General features: G+C 38.9%; 2 protein-coding genes across 2 annotated transcripts in view; one reads left to right on the top strand and one right to left on the bottom strand.

The window, feature by feature from the left end:
- The window catches only part of ppil3 (peptidylprolyl isomerase (cyclophilin)-like 3), a 359,195-nt gene that overhangs the window by 323,558 nt on the left and 13,790 nt on the right, over window positions 1-21,847 (top strand). The gene's annotated exons all lie outside the window — the stretch shown is intronic.
- lix1 (limb and CNS expressed 1) lies at window positions 4,035-17,026 on the bottom strand. The gene is made up of 6 exons (XM_084113414.1): window positions 16,712-17,026; window positions 13,426-13,589; window positions 10,983-11,123; window positions 10,278-10,373; window positions 5,126-5,203; window positions 4,035-4,843 (listed from the first exon to the last, which is right to left on the bottom strand). Exons 1-6 carry the CDS (start codon window positions 16,752-16,754, stop codon window positions 4,454-4,456), a joined length of 912 nt encoding a protein of 303 aa, XP_083969540.1. The 5' UTR covers window positions 16,755-17,026; the 3' UTR covers window positions 4,035-4,453.

Raw genomic sequence — 21,847 nt, 5'->3', positions numbered from 1 at the left:
GTTTTCTTTATTGTAAACCAAAAACTATTAACTTTAAACAAAGAAAAAGAAATGAGGTGTGAGAATGTCATAATGTAAGGTGTACTGTATGTAAAATGCAGGGATGCATGAATCTGTGTGTGTGAACATGACTGAGTGGAAACTAAGGGTGTTTTCACACCTGAAAATCCACACCAAGGTCCGAACCAAAGGTCATGTTTTGATACATTGTATACATTCGGTTAGTTTTGGTTTGGTTTCACATTGTAATTATGCGAGCGCACTAAAGAACTTTACATGACGTACTTGCGTCCTGTCGTCATCATCTATGTGGGCTGCATCTTGACATTGATTGGTTTTTAAACGGAGGTGCATCTGACAGCGTGTTGTCAATTCGCCGGGTAACTCTGACAAGAATGAATGAACAGACGTATATTGTTGCCACTATACTTTTATTATTATGGCATTACTCCCTGCAGCACCAACTATACTCGAGGCTAGTTCAAATTCGCCAAATGAACGTCCTCGTTGTGCGAACATTTTATCGTCGCCGGCAGGACGTGTGTGTGTGTGAATCAAAAAAATGCTTTCACACTAGAAACGAACCAAACCTTTGTTCAGTTTGATCCGGACCGAGACTACCTCTTTTCGTCGGACCAAATTTTGTCCGTTTGGTCCGGGGGAGGTTTCACACCTGTAATTTTGATTCGGATCAAACTGAAAAGTCCGAAAATCCGAATCAAACAAGGTAGGTGTGAAGGAGCAGAGAGAGAGGGAAGAGTGGTTAGTGAGGCAGTTTAAATACCCTGAGCCCAGGTGGCTCCAATCACTAACGACCCTCCTCTGCTTGCAGGTGTGCATCTTGAGACAAGACAATGACAGTGACATATGTCAGTGCAAGTTGCGTTCAGTTAAAACAGCTCAAACATGCATTATAGTCTGGGACTATCTTAAGCCTTGTCTGTTTAACCAGGGAAAGGTGAGTAAATAATGACAGAATTCAATTTTTTTTATTTTGTATTACACTTTTAACAACAGAACCCAACATAATGATAGAGGACTGCGTAGCTGTCAGTTTAATGAGGACACTGGAATGAGGGAAAAGGCGAGGGAAGGGTGAGATGTCCTTCGCTGGGTGAAGAGTAGGAGAGTGGGTGTGTTGGAAGAGATGTCAAAGGAATAAAGGGCCACATGGCGTTCACGCTGAGCCCTGCTTCACTCAGCATGCTGTTGCACAGACGCCTTGACAGGAACTTCCATGCAAGGTTAAAAAGATGCAAAATTATGAACATACAGAATGGGTCGGTCTGTCTTTCTGCATAGCATGGGACTGAAGCAGAGCTCTCCTGGGATTTCAGACACCACACACTGCAGGCTTTGCAGAAACAGCATTTACACCGACACCAAACGTGAGTGGATGGCAGTTGGAGATTGCAATCGAGGTGGGATTTGTGTGAAAATGGAAAGGTGTGCTCGCAGCTGAGAGGAGACAAATAGCCGAGCGCCTCTCACTTGTTGTCTTTCACTTTCAATCATCACAGTATATTCTTGTTCCTCTTGAAGGACAGAGCAAAGATAAAAGAAGCAACATTGAAAAGGTTAATACCTAAGGGTGAAAATGTAAATGTCTTTTATTCAATTTTCCATAATGTTCTCATAAAGTTAATAAATCAGGGCATGAGATACACCGTTTCCAATGCCATTTAAAATCTTTATCACAATATGCCATCAAAATAGATTTGATTTGTGTGGTCCTCCATCTGCCTGGTTATTAATTCAATATTGAAACAGGAAATATGATTTTCGTTCCCTTTGGTCAGCTTCAAACAACCACTGAATGAAATAACTCTAATGCTCTCGATCTCATTGTCATTTCCTATCAGCCCAATGCCCGGAATGATGTAATTTACATCTCATTGTCCTGAGAAGGAAAAGAAAGGAGAAAGTCACGCTTTTCAATTTGAAAGCGAGCGTTTTTTTCTTGTTTTTTTTCGCTCGGTAAATTAAAGAAAGGCGGCTCTACCGATGGCTTTAGTCCTTTAGGTGCCTGACAATCACTGAATCTGGAAAATTGCTCTCCCTCCCAAGAGTACCATGTAGGCCTACCCTCTAAAACAGCCAAAGACGTCATTATCCCACTCCTTTTCCCATCTGTAGGTCGACTAGATATATCATACCTCAAGGAGCGAAAAAAGGGAGAAAAAAAACTGTAAATTGGCATGAGTGAATGTGTGAAAGCAGTGCGTTACAGAGAAGCTGCCTTGTTGTGTAATTAGATAATTTATGCAAAATCATGCAATGAAAAGTGATTCAGGGTGAATAATAATGAGGCCTTTGCAGAATAAGATTGTGTAGGATCTGCAGATGAGCAGATGATTTTAAACGAAAGCAAAAACACCTCCTCCATGCAGCGTGGCTCTTTTGTCACAATGGGATATTATTGCTTGTTAAGCCGCAAAAGGGAGAAAATAACAAACTTAAAGCCCAGTTCAAGTAGAAGAAAATTAGAGAGGGGCAAATTAGCATCTTATATAACATTATCAATTCCCACTAAGTGCACTTTATGAGGACACATAGGCCTACCCATCATCGCTGTAGCTCAAGATTTTTTGGTTTAGGTTCAATAGTCTCCTAGCAACCACTGTGATGAAAAACATAATAATAAAGTTGAGCAAAACAAGCACTATTATGGCCTAGTTTTTGTGCACATCTTTGTATCCATCCACTTAATTTGTCACAGTAATATCTGACATTTTTACTTGATTTTAATAGATTTTCAGTCATTAAATTTAAAGTAGTCAAAATCAAATTGCAATGAACTAGCTTGCAACTTTTATTTTTATGTACAATTTTGTGTACTTGTTTTTTTTTAGTGTAGGGGTGAGCGGGGTGCAACCTAATGCGGGACTAGTTGTAACACACTTGTTTTAAATACTTTCGCACATGCAAGCATAACTAAATTTAGTGTATTTACTAGTTGCCATATCAATATAGAGAAAGATTTTCACCAAAATTCAGAAATCTTTGGAAGATATCACTGAACATTTATTTAACCATGGTAAAAGTACATTTCTTACTTGTGTTAATTTTTCATCTCTGTTTTTTGTGTTTGTTTAAAATTAGACAAATCTTATATTATTTTAATCTCCAATCTGTAGTTGAGATTCTATTCTATACTTTTATGAATTCTATTGAGAAACCATGAGAAAAGGGTGAATAAAGACTGGGAGTCAATGTTCAGAAATTATTAATTAATATTATGATTTTAACTATGCTGTATAACTGTTTTTGATGAAAAAACACTCAAACATCTTTTTATTTTTAATTATTAAAAAATGCCATTATTTTATATGAAAAACTTCATAATTGTATTTTATTGAGAAAAATATTTTAGTTTGTCTTGTATATTTTTTGATTAGATCAGATAATATTTGAAGATGTCATATGTTTATGTTACAATGTGCCCCTCACATTTACAACGTGCCCTACCTATGGGGCATGTTGTCACATTTCACTTCCATTCTTTTGGGGTAAATCAAGAAATAAGTATGCACTGTATCAATGAAACAAAACCACATAATTGTTCTAGACGTGTGAAATTAATGTGGGAAAAAATAAATACTCTGAACCCTAAGTAGGTTTACACAAACTGAGAAAGTCAAAAAGCGTTTATGTCTCCCCTATACATTATCCCCTAAAATATGGTGGATTTTTTTTTACTATAATCAGATTAGTGATTGTTGCTCGATTAGTGATGTTTTCCCCCTGTCCATTTGTTGTTTATATAGGTCTATAATATTATCAAAACCATCACATGTAAAACTCACCATCAAAAGCTGCTGCACAAGAAACAGTGACAATCATGTTATGCATTGTAGTCATCACAGGAAGCCATTTAGTCCAATTTACTCAAAACATTGCAAATAGATAGGCTACATCTATTCACAATTTTTTCTACAAAAGACTCATTTTAATTAACAAATGTTCAGTAGAAGTTGATTAGGTGTGTGCAACTGTGCATTTGTTTGGAATAAAAAAAAGAGCTAATCACAGTTCCAGTCAAGGGCGTTTAATGAATAACGACAGTGCTGTTAGCGCTCTGTCCTGTTCAGTTAGGAACACGGTTCTTTATTTTAAAAAAGTAAAGAAACAGCGCCCTCTACTGGCATACTAGCAGAATAACAAAATAACGACAGTGAAAATGTCCTCGAGCTACAACACCTTTTATAGTAGGTAGTCTGACTCTCTAAATATCTGTAGAAATTAAACACCAGCATGTTTATTGTTATTTTAAATTATCACATGTACAGAACATCTTTACTGGCCTTTTTGTGTATCAAAATGTAATGTAAATAAAGAATATGCGCTAAAAACATCTAATGTTATGAAAGAAGCCTGAAGAATGTATATTGATACCACATGAAACACTTTTTTTAAAAACATAAAAAAGTCCAATATGTACATTATATTCATTTTATCTAGTTTCCACTGATTCTTCGTCACTCCCCTGAGAGTAAAACTGCCCGTGCTCTGAAGGATCAGTCATACTCTCCTCCAGACAGAGTCCCTCCTGAGCGTAGTACTCGAATTCAGTTTCTTCTCTCCAGGACATCTCCTCACTGTGGTAGCCCTCCAGATCCTCAGCATTAGCGTGACTGAGGGCTAAGCTCAGGATTTCTCTTTTCTCCTTGTAGAAGCGGAGTTCCCTGCCGGTTCTCCTGGCCTCCGCCAGCTCCTTCACGGCCAGCTGCAGCTCTTGGGACAGCAGACCGGAGGATTTCTGCTCTTTCTGTAACCAGTCCAGCGCCATGTGGCTGCGCGTACGCTCGTCCAGACGCTGCTGTGAGTAGTAGTGGATCACGTCCTGTAAAAGAGACAATTAAACAAGAATGAGAAGGTTTGACGTCAAATTCACAGCATTGGATCTATAGACAGTATAGGGACTTGAGAACAGGCTTTTTTTACTGGGGTAAAAAAGCAAAACCCAGCAACCTCATAGCAACACACTAAAACACTCAGAGCACCTTTGTAACTTCATGGAAACGCCCTGGCAACCACCTACAGCACCCTAGCATAATGGTGGTGAACTATGCACAGCATAACTTCATTTCTTCAGAACGGATTACAAAAAGCGAGTTATTCTTACCTGACGGCTACATCTCATCTCCCGAAAAGCCTTCAGAGTGCCATTCCAGTGCAATAGTTGAAAAACTGTCATTATTTCCTATGAAAAAAAAAATGTATTGAAAACAGTCAAAAGATATTATATTATAACTATTTCTATAACTAAAAGGCCTACAGTTTGTGTTGATGTGAAGACAAAGACACATTGCTGGAAGCCAGTGATCAGTTTATAAAGTTTTAAATATGGATATTTATTTAAAAAAAACATTGCTTCGCTTCAGAAAGCATTAACCATGAAGTCGTATGGATTACTTTTATGATGGATGGATGTATATTTTGTAGCTTCAATAAGTCAGGCTCTACTCACTCGCCTTATAATGCTAGGAAGAGCCTGCAGGATATTATTTAATATAACTCCGACTGTGTTTGGTTGAAAAAAGAAAGTCATATAGCCTACACCTAGCTTGAGGGTGAGTAAATTATGGAATCATTTTTGGGTGAACTATTCCTTTAACTTGTCAAAGATATTTGAGGCAAAATTTCAAAGTATTAGAACAAAGCATTTAGGTATGTTCACCAGAACTAAGAGGCCTAGAATTTGTGTTGATGTAAATAATCAAATTCTCCGAGACATCATCAAATGATGTTTATTTTTGAAGCGTGTTGATCATATTTAACACATTGCGGTGTCTAAACAGATGCGTATTGCTTTAGCATTTTTTTTCTCCACTGATGTCAAACTGTGGATTAGTGTAGACGGAGTGTGAAACAGAGCTCCATTGTGCGCACAGTGTGAAAATTATCAGGTTTTTTTTTCTACATGAATTTGTGCTCATCTATAGGCTCTGGAAAGCATCCACAAGTAGATTTTGCTCAGCGTTTATAAGAGAAAATGGTATCCTAGTCGTTCATCATGAAGTGAAGAAAGCAGCTATTTGTCCTGTTTTCACACGTTTGACAGATGAGCAGCACAAGTAAAGTTTTGACCGCATAAAAATTATTTATAGCATTTATAGCAGCTACTATGAAATATTTGCATGTGAAACATCAGCCTAATTATGGAGTTAGGCTATATATCACAAACTAGCTGTAACTATATATCACACAAGCTTTCAAGTTTCAAAGAGGACACAATAGCACCATAAATGTATTGATAAAGTGGTTCATATGACTTGTTCCAATTCTAAATTCTGATATAATAAATTTTGTGTGAGAATTGGACTGAAATTTAAGTCAGGAACACTTTATTTTAGGGTTCAATTCTCACTATTAACTAGTTGCTTATTAGCATGCATATTACTGTCACGAACTGCTCAGAGACACGAAGTAGGAGATCCAAATGCAGCTTTATTGGCTGGGGCAATCCAGAGGCGTAATCCAAACTACAGGCTAGGGTCATACACAGGCAGGCAGTCAAAACAAACAAAACAAACAAACAGGAAGGGACCAGAGGCAAGAGAGTAATCCAGGGAACAGGGCAAGATATCAAGAACCAAGAAACACGAAAACTAGGAGAATGCTCAGAAATGCAGTGTGACACAAACAAGACTTCGCGGTGAGTGAATGAATGAACATGGTATAAATAGACAGACTAACAGGATGAGACAGGTGAATGCAATCAGTGAATGAGGTACAGGTGAATGTGATCAGTGATAATGAGTCCAGGCAGTGAGTTCTGGGAAATGTAGTTTGAGAGTGATAATAGTCTTATGTGGAGTGCCCTCTGGTGGCTCTTAAGGGCAACTCCAGCTGGTGATCGTTACATAGCCCCCTCTTTAAGGAGCGGATTCCAGACTGTGCAGGCGGCCAGGGCGGAGCAGGCTGTGCAGGCGGCCAGGGCGGAGCAGGCTGTGCAGGCGGCCAGGGCGGAGCAGGCTGTGCAGGCGGCCAGGGCGGAGCAGGCTGTGCAGGCGGCCAGGGCGGAGCAGGCTGTGCAGGCGGCCGTGGCGGAGCAGGCAGTGCAGGCGGCCTGGGCGGAGCAGGCAGTGCAGGCGGCCGGGGCGGAGCAGGCTGAGCAGGCGGCCGGGGCGGAGACGACCCTTCAGGTGGATCCAACGGTTCAGGAACATGAACGGGCTCAAGAACAGGAACGGGCTCAGGGGATGCGGTGGCCATCTTGTCCGAAGACAGAGGCGTGGAGTCGGCCATCTTGTCCGAAGACAGAGGCGTGGAGTCGGCCATCTTGTCCGAAGACAGAGGCGTGGAGTCGGCCATCTTGTCCGAGGACACAGGCGTGGAGTCGGCCATCTTGTCCGAGGACACAGGCGTGGAGTCGGCCATCTTGTCCGAGGACACAGGCGTGGAGTCGGCCATCTTGTCCGAAGACACAGGCGTGGAGTCGGCCATCTTGTCCGAAGACACAGGCGTGGAGTCGGCCATCTTGTCCGAAGACACAGGCGTGGAAAGAGGAAGAGGAACAGATTCAGGCTCAGGATCAGTATCAGGATCAGGCTCAGGAACAATTTCAGTCTCGGCGGGACGAGACTCTGGACGGGCAGACGTGACGTGAAGCTCTGGCTCGGCAGGACTGACGTGAAGCTCTGGCTCTGGCTCGGCAGGACTGACGTGAAGCTCTGGCTCTGGCTCGGCAGGACCGACGTGAAGCTCTGGCTCTGGCTCGGTGACGTGAAGCTCTGGCTCGGGCTCGGGCTCGGCAGGACTGACGTGAAGCTCTGGCTCTGGCTCGGCAGGACTGACGTGAAGCTCTGGCTCTGGCTCGGCAGGACTGACATGAAGCTCTGGCTCTGGATCGGCAGAAGTGACGGGAAGCTCAGTCTCTGGATCGGAATCAGTGCGCTCTGAGCTTGACAGGACCAGCGGCGGTGAGGGCCTTGAGCTGGGCAGGACCAGCGGTGAAGAGGGCTTTGAGCTGGGCAGGAACAGCGGCGAAGAGGACTCTGAGCTGGTTAGGACCAGCGATGAAGAGGGCTCTGAACTGGACGGAACCAGCGGCGAAGAGGGCTCTGAACTGGGCAGGACCAGCGGCGAAGAGGGCTCTGAGCTGGACGGAACCAGCGATGAAGAGGGCTCTGAGCTTGGCAGGACCAGCGGCGAAGAGGGCTCTGAGCTGGACGGAACCAGCAATGAAGAGGGCTCTGAACTGGACGGGACCAGCGGTGAAGAGGGCTCTGTGCTGGACGGGACCAGCGGCGAAGGAGACTCTGGACTGGACGGGACCAGTGGCGAAGGAGACTCTGGGCTGCCGTGAAGTGCAAGCTCGGCTGGACTGGCGTGAAGCTCTGGATCGGCAGAAGTGACGTGAACAGTCTCTGGATCAGCAGAAGCGACATGAACAGTCTCTGGATCAGCAGAAGCGACGTGAACAGTCTCTGGATCAGCAGAAGCGACGTGAACAGTCTCTGGATCAGCAGAAGTGATAACCTCCTTCTCCACCTCTCCTACAGTGAAGGAGGATCCACAAAACAGCAGGACAAAATCAAGATACTGTGCCAGGGTCCAGTTGGTGTCTTCCTCCGGTAGATTTAAACTCACGTCCTGATCCAGTCCCATCCAAAAACAATCCTTGAGTTCCCTGTCGTCCAGTGGGGCCAGGTGGCAACAAGCCACAAACTCACCCACATAGTCCTCTATGGGGCGACCATCCTGGAAGATGGAGCAGAGTTTAGCTACTGGGTCCATGTTTGTCATTGCTGCTGGATCTGGGTGTGGCGAAGTCTTCTGTCACGAACTGCTCAGAGACACGAAGTAGGAGATCCAAATGCAGCTTTATTGGCTGGGGCAATCCAGAGGCGTAATCCAAACTACAGGCTAGGGTCATACACAGGCAGGCAGTCAAAAAAAACAAAACAAACAAACAGGAAGGGACCAGAGGCAAGAGAGTAATCCAGGGAACAGGGCAAGATATCAAGAACCAAGAAACACGAAAACTAGGAGAATGCTCAGAAATGCAGTGTGACACAAACAAGACTTCGCGGTGAGTGAATGAATGAACATGGTATAAATAGACAGACTAACAGGATGAGACAGGTGAATGCAATCAGTGAATGAGGTACAGGTGAATGTGATCAGTGATAATGAGTCCAGGCAGTGAGTTCTGGGAAATGTAGTTTGAGAGTGATAATAGTCTTATGTGGAGTGCCCTCTGGTGGCTCTTAAGGGCAACTCCAGCTGGTGATCGTTACAATTACAAGGATATTGGCTTTTTATTAGTGCTTATAAAGCAGATATTAATGCCTTATTCTGCATGATCATATTCTACATCCCTTAATCCTACCCAATACCTAAAGTTAAATGCTACAAAAACTACCTTACTAACTATTAATAAGTAGTAAATTAGGAGTTTATTGAGGCAAAAGTCATATTAATAGTGAATATGTGTTCCCCATACTAAAGTATACCTTTAAGTCAGTATTCACAGATTATCTTCCCTTCCCCTCGAACTGTTAACTAATGTACATGGATCACTGACCAATGTCATGTTCATACAGAAATCATTCTAATATGCTGATTTTGTGCTTAATAAACATTTTTTATTATTAACCATGTTGAAAAAAATTTTGAGAAGATTTTTGTAGAAACCGATACATTTTTGTCAGGATTACTTTGTCAGAATGAATAGAAAGTTCAAAAGAACACCATTTATTTGAAATAGAAATCTTTTGAAACATTATATCCTTCACGACCATGATCTTTTGATTAACTGAATGTATCCTTGTACGATAAAATAATTAATTAATTCTCCAAACGTTTAAATGGTAGTAAATATTAATTCATTCAAAGGATCTGATTCAAAATAATGATTTTCTGATGTGTCATGTATCAGGGCTGATATTAAGTGACAATCATTGAATAACATGTACATTGCAGTCTGTACCTCACATAAAGCTATCATATAACTTCTGAAAACTTGGAATATAGTCACAGTAGTAATATGGACTAATCTTATGATGCTTTCATGGTGCTTTTGTATCCTATTTGAAGCTTGAAACCTCCAGTCCCCATTCATTGTCATTGCATGGAAAACCGCATCTGGAACATCATTCAAAATACCTTCTTTTGTGTTCCACAGAAAAAACAGAAACTGACAAAGTCGTACAGATTTAAAATGAGTTCCAGCTAGACCAGCAGCACCTAACCAGCATAAACCAGTCTGGACCAGCTGGTCTTTTCAGAAGGGTAACATAAAGGCTGTTTTCTTTTTTTTTTTTTCTAACCTGAAATTCCAGCATGGTTCTCCCAGTGTTCAGCTCCAGCATGAGGCAGTATGCTCCTATACTAGTACCGGGGTCAGATGCATCTGAAATGTTACCCTGTGAACAGTGGGACACAATGACTTACATACACGTCATCACTCAGCCCGAGCAGACACAAATACAGAAGGAGGTCTGGGTTTCATTAGACACCCCTTTGCTTTGTAATTCAGTCGGAGCAACTTGTCTTTATTGTTGGAGGAGAAAAGGCCAAGACTGCGGAGGATAAATGACATGAGAGTGAAGGGAGACCACACATGCACACCTACACACACACACAAAAACTTGGCAGCTACTTTCAGGTTTGGGGTGAGGGAGGGTGGCATGACTTTTTTTCCTCGTAGAGTTTTTTCTTTTGGTACAAAGCCAATTTATCATTGGAATTGCTTCTTGGCTCTTAATTTTAAGGAACAGAGCCAGAGCAAGGACATGGTTCTATAACTACAGTGGGTGGCCTTCCGTACTTCCAAACTATACAGTTTCTATAGACTGGAAAGCTTTAGTGCTGTATACACAAAGGGTAATCTACAACTGAGCAAGAATGCACCAATGAAATTTGTTGATATACTGTTAATAACGTATACAACTAGACAAAAGTCCTAAACATCTTGTAAATCTCAGCGGTGTAAACGGCAAACTGTTGATAAGCAGCTTAGTAGTGAGACTCACGCTTGTGGTGCTGACGGCTTCTTTCACGCTGCGTGATATGAACTCAGGAGTGATGCGGCGGCAGGGCAACTCATTAAACGTGGAGTTCATCAGAGCGATACGAGCTGCATCACGTCTGGCCTCTGCTTTACTGTAGCAGTGCTGTCAGTGAGAGAGAGGCTTTCTGTTTATCATCATCATGAAATGCTGAAATATGATCATTTGCACGGATTGAGCAGTCTTTAGGATTTATTTTATTCTTGATAACACAAACACTCTAGTTGGACTTCAAAGGAATTGTACACCCCAAAAAATGATACGGTCACAATGATTAACATCGAGGAGGTCATCAGTGAATGATGGCATACATTTCAGTCCATTTCTCACAAAAAGCTACTGTGTGTCGTCATTAGATTACAATGCAGCATGACACTTTTTTTAATGCTTTTGTGTCATTTTTATTGAGGAATCAGCTTAAAGGTATACAGGCTATTTCTTTGTGTCTATGACCAGTGTTTACCGAGCTTGATGAGTGAATGATCTGGAAAATAGTTCACAAATATAATATATTGTTTAAATTATTACTGCCTTTAGTTATTATTTTGGAATTAATGTAAAAATGTTAAAAACACCAACTCGATAAAATTTATATTTGGTAACCAGGGAAATGTGACAACATTAAGTGTGTCACCGTTATGTTCAGTTAGTTTCTGTTTTCAGATTCCCGCCACTCGTTTGTCTCCTTGGTTACCGTCATTATTAGTTTGTTTCATCTTGTTTGAGTTTCTATTTAAGTTGTACCCTCACATTCATTCCTCTTGTGTTTATGCGTGTTGCCACCATCTGTTTGCCTTTTGGATATTTGTAATTAAACTCACGTTGGAACTTTATTCTTCTGTCTGCCTGCAACCAGTGTGACAAAGTGTAACTGGGACATGAATTTACCTTTAATTTATTTAAATAAACAAAAACATATTCGTACGATTTGTGTAACCCCAGTGACGGGTAGGTTTAGGGGCTGGGTCAGGGGTAGGACATTCGTACGAATTCATAAAATATGAAGTATGTAGCAAATATGTAAAAAGTAGGTATATGCTTCAGTGTAGTTCTTCTCAAGAGCAGTCACATTCATTGTCATTGCATTAAAAAGAGAAGTCAGTACAGCCTTCAGAATATCTCCTTTTATGTTCCATGCAAATGAGAAAGACATACAGGCCTGGAACATGAGAGTATGTAAATGACAGAATTTTAATTTTAGGGTGGACAAATCCTTTATGTTAAACCAGTCCTCAAAAACACAGAGTCATGCAGAATCCCTAACCACATCACAAGATTATTTTAGATGATGTCTGTGAACCACAAACTGCTGAGATTAGTTTCTGGATTTGTAATATTTCTGAAAACCTTTACTGTGCAAAATAATTATCAGGTCATTACATTTACAAGCAGTGCTGGGATGAAGATGGAATTCTGAGATTTGTTGAGAATGTTTTGAGGATATAAGATATAAGAAAAAAAAAAGTGCTGGGCTGTTGCCCAAAAGCATTGGAAGAGATTGTAGAAACCCTTAGCACCAGTGATGTCTGTGATCTACTTATAGGCTTACTATGCTTTTGGGGAATGCAGCCCAGGTCTTTGATCTAAAAGAAAACTCCTACTTTGTGAATGAAATGATCAGTATAAAGTGTGAGAGTATTTCCCATGTGCTCAACCCCTGATCAATGATGATTTTTTCTACAGTAGTATCACTGAAGTGGTGATTCCCTGCTGTGCTTCAATTCTCTCCAAAGGGCAGCAGCTAGTGCAGAATTTCCCACAAATAACATTCATTTCAAATAGAAACCATGGTAACAACATCAGAGGTTTCGATCCTTTTAAATGGGCCATTGCAGTGGTGTTTTTCATGCATTATAATGTCAACGTCAGATAGATGTTTCAAACGAAGGACTGGTGTCATATTCTTTATAAAATACCCCTGATTCCTAGTTTATTTTCAAATAGTTAAATCATAGAAGAAAACAAAACCATTTCAGAATAACAAGATCTGTTCCCAATCATGTCACGCACTTCACAATGACAGATGAACAAATAAACTCATTTATTTTCAAGATTAATTTCAAAGAACATTCCATTTCAACTGAAGTAAAATGCCACATACTGATTCGCGGCTGGCAGGAGTAATTTAGCAAATAAGAACCACCTGTTGGCCCTCCTCATTTTCACACAAGAGCCTCTTCTTTTATGGCTGAACTGAATAGCCTACTGATGAGTTCAGAAAGACCTGATTTACTAATGGAATTTAACTAGAATTGTACCAAAATGAAGGGATTAAAGGTCATTTGAAACAAATATTTTGCTCAATTATATTTAAAAAATCACATTAGAAAGGGTGCCTGTATGAATTTATCCAATACAGTACATCCCAAATAAAAATGGAGTGGAAATTCAATTTCAGTTCACTTACCTTAAAATTTCCGAAGCAGCTGCCACCTGGTAAGGTGACGTAGCACATGTAGGGAGGGCTGGGTGAGGGAATGGACTCATAGACTACCAGATTCTCTGTCTCCGTCATCACACCTTTCACTTGTTTCTGCTCCCAAAACTTGTGAAGCATTCCCACAACGTTCACTAAGCAAGAGCAGGAAAAGGAGAATCTTTAGAAATGTGATCACATACATTTTGATGTGCACAATATGCACCACAACAAGTAAGGAAGTATGATTTCTCTCACCCAAGACATAATGACTTTTACTGTACAAACGGTATATTGCATCCCCTAAGAAAACTTTCTGCAGACAAAAAAAGAAAAAAGTCCTCACAAGTAAAAAAAAAATGCTGGTATTTTTATACTTGTGGGGACATTTGGTCCTCATAATATTGGAAATATCAGGCACACACACACACACATTGGGTTTCCATGTTTTATGGGGACTTTAAATAGGCATAATGGTTTTTATACTGTACAAACTGTATATTCTATCCTCTAACTCTAACTCTACCCCTAAACAAAGCCATCACAGAATACTTTCTGCATTTTTACATTTTCAAAAAAACAAGATTTAGTATGATGTATAAGCGGTTTATGCATGCAGACACACACACACACACACACACATATAAAACTGTCATTATTTAATCACCCTCATGTTGTTCCAAAACTGATTTATTTTCTTCTTTCTTCTGAACACAAAATAAATTATGAAAAATGTCTTCATGCAGAAGAAAGAAGCTCATATAGGTTTGGAACGATACAAGGGTGAGTAAATCATACATTTTCATTTATGAGAGTGAAGTATCCCTTTAAGATGATTTGTGATGAATTCAGTATATTGAGTATTTAATTTAAATCTTGTCTGTTAGTATTCAATCTTTTACCTCACAGATCACTAATAAGTTGCAGAGGTTCAGTTGTTTATAATGTCTAAGTGGTTACATAAGAGGTTTTTGACTGCTGTGTTTATTGAAATTGTGCCTGTTAATCAAACAAACTTAGTTCAGTCAGTGTCACTTTTATACTGATCAAATTTTATACTGATCTACGACTCTCATACGCAGATCTAAGTCACCCGACACGTTAGTCATAATCATTGCAACAGGCAAATGAATGTTAAAGTGCATGATTCATCATTCAGCATTTACATTGAAATAAAAGACTTTTCTCTTTAAAGTATGCTCAAAAATAGATTCTGCCCAATTGGCTTGTCAGAGTGAAATTCAAACAGGAAGTTCAATTCTGCAGCATTTAAAGGCATTGTTCACTCAATGAAAATTCAGTCATTTAATCAGTCTCATGTCGTTCTGAACCTGTATTGCGGACTTTATTTTTCTGTGGAAACACAAAAGAAGGTATTTTGAAGAATGTTGTTAATGCTCTCTCTTTTTTTTCTCTCCATACAATGAAAATGAATGGGGTCCAAAACAACACTGGGCCACGCTGACTTTTGTGATATAGACAAAATACACTGTGACATTTTGTAAAGGAAAGAAAGTCATACAGGTTTGAAACGACATGAGGATGAATAAACAATGACAGAATTTTCATTTTGAGGTGAACTATCTTTCTTAGTGAGAAGTGACATGGTGTATTTCCCAACATACATGATATACATGTACACATTTGGCAGACACTTTTATCCAAAGCAACCCACATTGCATTCTACATATACATTTCAGTTCATGCAATGAACCCCTTAGAAATTGAACTACAGCCAGTTTGAACTACAAGAAAGCGTCCCTAAAATTTTTGATTATTCGGTTACAACTTTGCAGAATGTTTTCAAATCACTTTTATGCTGTACAATCATAGAGAAACCAAAAGATAAATATTATTAATCATTTTGTTTGTTCATTGTAATTTTACTTACTTTAACGCATCGCTGTTAAAACACAATTGTTTACTTTCATGTCTGTCTATCCATTTATACCAACATCCACTGTAACATTAGTGTGACGCCTGTCCAGCATCAGCACATGGAATCATTTTCCTAGCAAAACAAACAGGTGTCCGTGGACACATCAGGGAGTTGTGGTGTGATTTCAGTGTTTCACACCCACAGTAAGTGCAATGTTTGTGCAGTCTTGCTTTAATCAGCTCAAGCATATAAAACACACCCCCTCTAAAGGGGTCAGCAATAATATTGAGAAGGGGAACCAAAGGTATATTTTTATAAAAATACCATGAATGTGGGAACACAGACTTGTTTTTACAGCATGACATTTTCCAGCTTTTTGTTTGTTTGAAAGAGTCAGCTGCTGCGAGCACCGCCCAGTCTATGTGTGTGGTTCAACACACACTACGTGAGTGTTTAATTCCAGTCTCCTGGTGTATGAACTACCTTGTTTCAGCTGAAGTGGAACAGAAACAAAAGCTGTGTCTGTGAATGATTGAGCTGGTTTAATCAAATGGTTGATGTGACTGTATTTCATCAAACACCCCTAAAATCTAAGTGCTTTTTCACTGTGTCCTCCCCTGACTATGCATGGCTAAACAATGTTTGTTATAGTTACTTTTTGCAGTATCATCCTTCCTAGAGACAGCCTATAGGCCATAGGCGGCACATAAGGTCAATGTTCAGCACAGAGCGCTGCCCCAATATAAAATACAACTAAAACAAATGTAAAACTGCACTCTTCAACAACATTATTTTAAAAACTTGCCCACAAATGTTTGAATATTTGACCAAAACACATTAAATACTCACACAGTAATTTTGTTCTATTTTGATATATTTTAAATATAACTTATTCATGTGATGGCAGACATGAATTATCAGCATCGTTACTCCAGTCTTCAGTGTCACATGATCCTTCAGAAATCATTCTAATATGATGATTTGCTGCTCAAGAAGCATTTCTTATTAACATCAATGCTTAATATACTTGTAAAATAATTGACATATAGAAAAATGTATTTACAGATTTTAAAAAGATCAGCATTTATTTGAAATAGTCTTTACTGGCATTTTTTATCTATTTAATCAGAGTCAATTTAAATTGTCATTAGAGCAAGACTCAAACACGCAACTTTCTGCACTGAAAGGATAAATACATATCATGAGCCATCTCTTCATAATACACTTAAGGGGTTGAGCCACTCTATTACAGAAATCCCAGAATTAATCTAGAACCAGCCATTATTTATTTCAATATATATATCTAAGCGATACTGCATTGCTTCTTCATGAAAGTAAAGAACATGAAGCACAAGGTGAAAGCTCAGAACATCCACACTTCTGCTATGTCTTACTCACAGTCTTTGAAGGTTCTGTCATCATCAGAATCTGGTCCAGACATGATTTCCAACTACAAGTCTCACACGTCCTACAGCAATCCTCCTTCTCCGTCTCCAGCTCTCACATGCTCTGGAGAAGTTCAAAACATCAGTTAAGCTCCAGAAAGGGTGAACATGTGGAAGGTCCCCTATTAGCCTTCTCCTCTCTAGTCCCAGAGCAGTCTGTGGAGCCCTATTACGCCGGCCCCCGGGGGTTCTCTTCAGTGGCTGGCCCACCTTTTGTCAAGGGTTGAACTAATTAGCTGTGAGGTTGGTTGTTGCACTGCACTCCCTTATATTCACACACACTCTCAGCACATACGCACTCTCACAGCCTGTTGCACACTCCCACTCGACTGAGTCGTATAAGCCCTGGCCCAGGAATGCAGCCCCCTTCTCCCATTCATTCACAGCATGCCTCTGCCTTCTCCTTCACAACACGCTTTACATATGCAGTGCCCAACAACTCACTGAAAAAACATCCAAGATGGACAGCAGACTACTGACTGTTTTATTGACCACTTAAATAGCTGTTTAACTTAACAAGATCCTGAAATTGGTGGGGAACAAAACATTTAAAATGTAATTATAAATCATAACATTCATTTGCAAAGAGACTCTCCACTGTCCTTGTAATATACAGTAACCCCAAAATGGATGGACACTTACGTTAAAGGATAGTTCACCCAAAAATGAAAATTCTGTCATCATTTAATCACCTTCATGTTGTTCTAAACCTGCATGAAGATCTTTATTATTACCAGATCACTAGTAGTTCTTGAAGAGTAACTAGGTACTTGAGTAATTAGTGATGCGTTTTATGACCATGTTCTGAGTAAAAAAAAAAAATACTATCTTCAAGAACTGCTAGTGATCTGGACCATTATTTTAAAGTGAAAATATGTTTTTCACTTTAAAATAATGGTCCAAATCACTAGTAGTTCCTGCATAGTGACTAGGTAACACTTGAGTAATTAGTTATGCATTTTATGATCATGTTGAGAGTAAAAAAAGACAATTGCTAACGTCCCAGACACATTAATGTTGTGATTAGGCCTAGTAATTAATTAGTAATGCTTTATAATTTGTCATAATAATGATGCCAATATCATTAAGTAATTATTGATTACCTAATAAGGAACTATCTTAGTCCTAAATTTGATATTACTTACTGATTTCAACTTGTTTCCATATTAGTTAATAGCTGAAGTGTTAATGTAGTACTACTCATTATTCCTGCATTACTTCCTGCATAGTTAACTATTAATGACGGACAATTATTCTAAAGTGTTACCGAATGTTGGTAACCAAACAGTTGCTGGTCCACAGTGACTTCCATGGGAAAACAAAACAAAACTATTGAAGTCAATGGGGACCAGAAACCATTTGGTTACCCACATTCTTCAAGTATCTTCTTTTGTGTTCAGCACAAGAAGGAAATTATACAGGTTCAGAACAACTTGAGGGTGCGTAAATGATGACAGAATTTACATGACTGAACTATCCCTTTAAGCTCACCTAAAAACAAAATTGTAATATTAGTATTAAATATAAAATTATTAAAAATTATTTTTAAACAAAGTGCAAAAATGCCTTTTAAGAATAACATTTCACAAAAAACATGAACTACACCTGGTTACAGGACACCTGTGTGAACATGAGGAGAACTGACTGTCCACTAAAAACCACCTTTGGACCACTTCATTAAAAATCATTGCAAAATTGGTTCAGAAAAGTGAAATTAGTTCTGAGAACAGCTCTTGCGTCATTTTGTATCTAATCTAAGACATTTTTAGATGCGTCTTAGGAGTCCAAATAGGAGACCACTATGTGTGAAAAACATATTAATACAAATGTCCATGTTGTACTGAAACCTTTGTTAGTTTTTGTGGATTCATTGTCAAACCCAGTGCTAAGCTTGTTTGTGGTTTTTGTTTGTTTTTTTTGTTTTTTTTAAGATCGTGATATAGTCTAAGAATTGATTCTGCTCAGACAGCACTGTGTAGTCTATGAGAAAACATTTCAATTTAGCATCTCTGAAAGCTTGAATGCCTATTGTTCCTTGAACAAATCCAAGTGGCGGACAACATTCCTCTGAATGCTTCACTCAGTCTGGTGAACTAAAAGCACACTTTATTCCCTCTTCTCCACTTAGCATCCATGAGCCTACTTCCTCAATGTTCGAAGCTCAATTCACTTTACATCATTGCCTAAACCACATTTTTCACGAATCTGATGCCCCTTTTTAACTTTCTTGTGTCTTTCGTTCTTGGGAATAAGGGCACCATTCAGAGTCGAGCTCTATTATGAGACTGCCTTGGGAAGAGAGAGAGGTGTTTAGCATAAATGACAATCACAGTATCACAGAAAGGGGGCTTCAGCACTGAGAGAAACACAGCTTGGCAGCTGAAATGACAAAAAGGGACAGGAGGAGAAATATCTTTTTGCAAGAATTAACAGAATGGTTTAATTGGCTGGATGTTGTTTTGTGGGGTGGGGGAGGACCCTATGTTAAATTGTTTTTAACTATTCACTCTCATCTTTGATGATAAATAGCTGCAAGGAATTCACTGGAATGAAAGGACCACCTGGTGAGGGGAACCATGAGGTCACTGAAACTTTCAAGCCTGCAGCTGTCAGATCAAAACCAACCGGGAACTTGAATGTCAATCAAAAAAAAAAAAAAAAAAAAAACCTTGGGTGGGTTGTCAGGGTTGAGTGGCTGTTAAAAAGTGTGTGTGTGTGTGTGTTTTTTTCTTTTACTTATCTGACTTCTTTTCTACATCTTTGAAGGCCATGCTCAGTCTGTACAGGAAATAGAGGGGCGGTCACACTACACTTTCAATCCATTCACTTCCATTCATACACATGCATGGATTTTGCTGCATTCCAAAGTTTGGTGAACTCTGACCTGCAAAATTTGTGTTGCGTAAAGACGTGTGGCTCCTAGCTGAATTAAAAAAGCATAAACTTTAAAGTTTGAGGAGTAGATTGTGTATTTTCTAGGGCTGTCAAACGATTAATCGTGATTAATCGCATCCAAAATAAAAGTTTGTTTTTACATAATATATGTGTGTGTACGGTATATAATTATTTTCTATATATAAATACACACACATGCATGTATATATTTAAAAAAAATATTTGCATGTATATACTGTGTATATATATTTATATTATATATAATTTATATTATATATAAATATTTTATATATAAATAACACATTTTTCTTAAATATATATATGGATGTGTGTGTATTTATATATAGAAAATAATTATATACCGTACACACACATATATTATGTAAACACAAACTTTTATTTTGGATGCGATTAATCGCGATTAATCATTTGACAGCCCTAGTATTTTCATATTTTGGATTTATTATTATTTGTTATATGTTACATTCATGTTTTTAAAAAGTAGGAATGACCTTTGCAGTGTCTGAAGAAATTGTGTGTGTGACCGTCCCTTAACAGCATTTACAATGGAAATGCAAAGATGTGTCATAGACTGTCCTGTTATTGATTTAGAAATCTCATTTCACATTTCAAACACAGTTTCTATTGAGTCTTTCCTCACTGGAAAGATAAAGAGATAGTTAACCACTAAATAATGGAGATTTTGTCATCATTTACTCACACGAATGTTGTTCCAAACCTGTATCACTTTCTTTCAGAATTTATGAGCTGCTCTCATCCACTGAAAGCACATAATGACCAAAGGCTGTCAAGTAAATAATAAGTAGCCATAAGCGATATGATAACTTTATGTGAGGAATGGACTCAAATTTAAGCTGTTATTCACTGAAAATCCAATGGTATAAATGATTAAAGAATATTTTTGTCAACTATCCCTTAACCAGTGAAAAAAAGCCAAAAGAGAAATAAAGAAAAACAAAACATACCTTTGATACTTTTGTAGGACTTTTTCAGATGATGTTTAGGGTTTCTCTTACATTAAGTAATAAGGATGTTCAAATGCAGTTACAATCGATCTACAGCAAGTTTTCCAAGCATAAATAACACACTAATCAAATACAGTACATTGTGTCACCGCTGCCTTTCAGAGCATGTGCAAAACGCAGAAGCCAGTTGTGAATAACATGTTGGACGAAGCCGAGCTATAATGACATTTTCTATAGGTCTTGGTTCAACTTAGCTAAAGTCGGACTGATGCAATTTCAGTCAGCTAACAAGAATAAATGTGGGTGGGGTTTGATTTTGTCCATTGGAAAATGACTGGATTGTTGGATCGTTGTGGTTTGCTATTGCTGTTGTCCCGCCCTCACACCAATAAACACATCATCAAAGAAGAAAAGAGATGTTGTTGCAAGATAGGGGAATTTTTTTGAGGACTAAGATTTTGAGGTCATGTGAATAAAAAAAATAAATAATGATGTGCACAAATAAATCATTTACAATAAATACTGCAATATTCCATTTAAAAAATAAGAATTGTAAATGTTGATTTCATAGTGACTAGCTTAGCAGCCCATTCAACAGAGTCAAGCAGAGATTGGAGCTTTGTTGACACAACCTGCAGCCTTTCTGGATGAAGTGGTCTTTGTTTAAGCCTCCTGCTGTGGGAAATGTAAATGGTAGAATTCTGACTTTTCCTATTATTTTGATGGAGGTTTTTGCTCTGCTTACTGTTGATCTGAGAACAGATTGTAGTGTCACTTGTGATACTGACTTGAGTTCTGAAAGAAGACTGGTCCTGGATGCTGGATCAGTTTAAAAGGGAGCCTCTCCCAAGGAAAAGAGTTCACACAGGCACAGCTGTATGTGGCAGGTCGGGCCTGATTGCATATTATACACTGTTCTTGCACAGCATAATATTTTGAACTTTTACAATGTAATCCAAAGATTTTTTAAACATGTCTCATATACAAAAAAATATATATTTTTTTGTTTTGATTTAGTTTTTAGACACACAGACATCAATAATCAGCCTGTGAATCTCAACAATGGTGACAATTATAAAGCATGTTGCAGTGCATTCTGGGTGCCACCAATCAAAACTCATTCATGGCTCCCATCATACATTGCTGCATGAATAAATAATGAGCTTATGATCAGAGGTGATCTGTTTGTCACCATTGCTGAGATTCAT

This window comes from Abramis brama (genome assembly GCF_963993115.1).
Source record: "Abramis brama genome assembly, chromosome: 5".
Classification (NCBI taxonomy): domain Eukaryota; kingdom Metazoa; phylum Chordata; class Actinopteri; order Cypriniformes; family Leuciscidae; genus Abramis; species Abramis brama.
Note: the sequence above shows the minus strand (reverse complement) of the source record. Positions and strands in the feature narration are given on the sequence as shown.

What these genes read in the sequence shown, in the direction of transcription:
- lix1 (XM_084113414.1), bottom strand. Translation starts at nt 16,754, where the DNA reads ATGTCTGGACCAGATTCTGATGATGACAGAACCTTCAAAGACT. An exon ending in TGACAGAACCTTCAAAGACT is followed by an intron (nt 13,590 to 16,711) that starts GTGAGTAAGACA and finishes GCTCTTGCTTAG; the next exon opens with TGAACGTTGTGGGAATGCTT. An exon ending in AAGCCGTCAGCACCACAAGC is followed by an intron (nt 10,374 to 10,982) that starts GTGAGTCTCACT and finishes CACTGTTCACAG; the next exon opens with GGTAACATTTCAGATGCATC.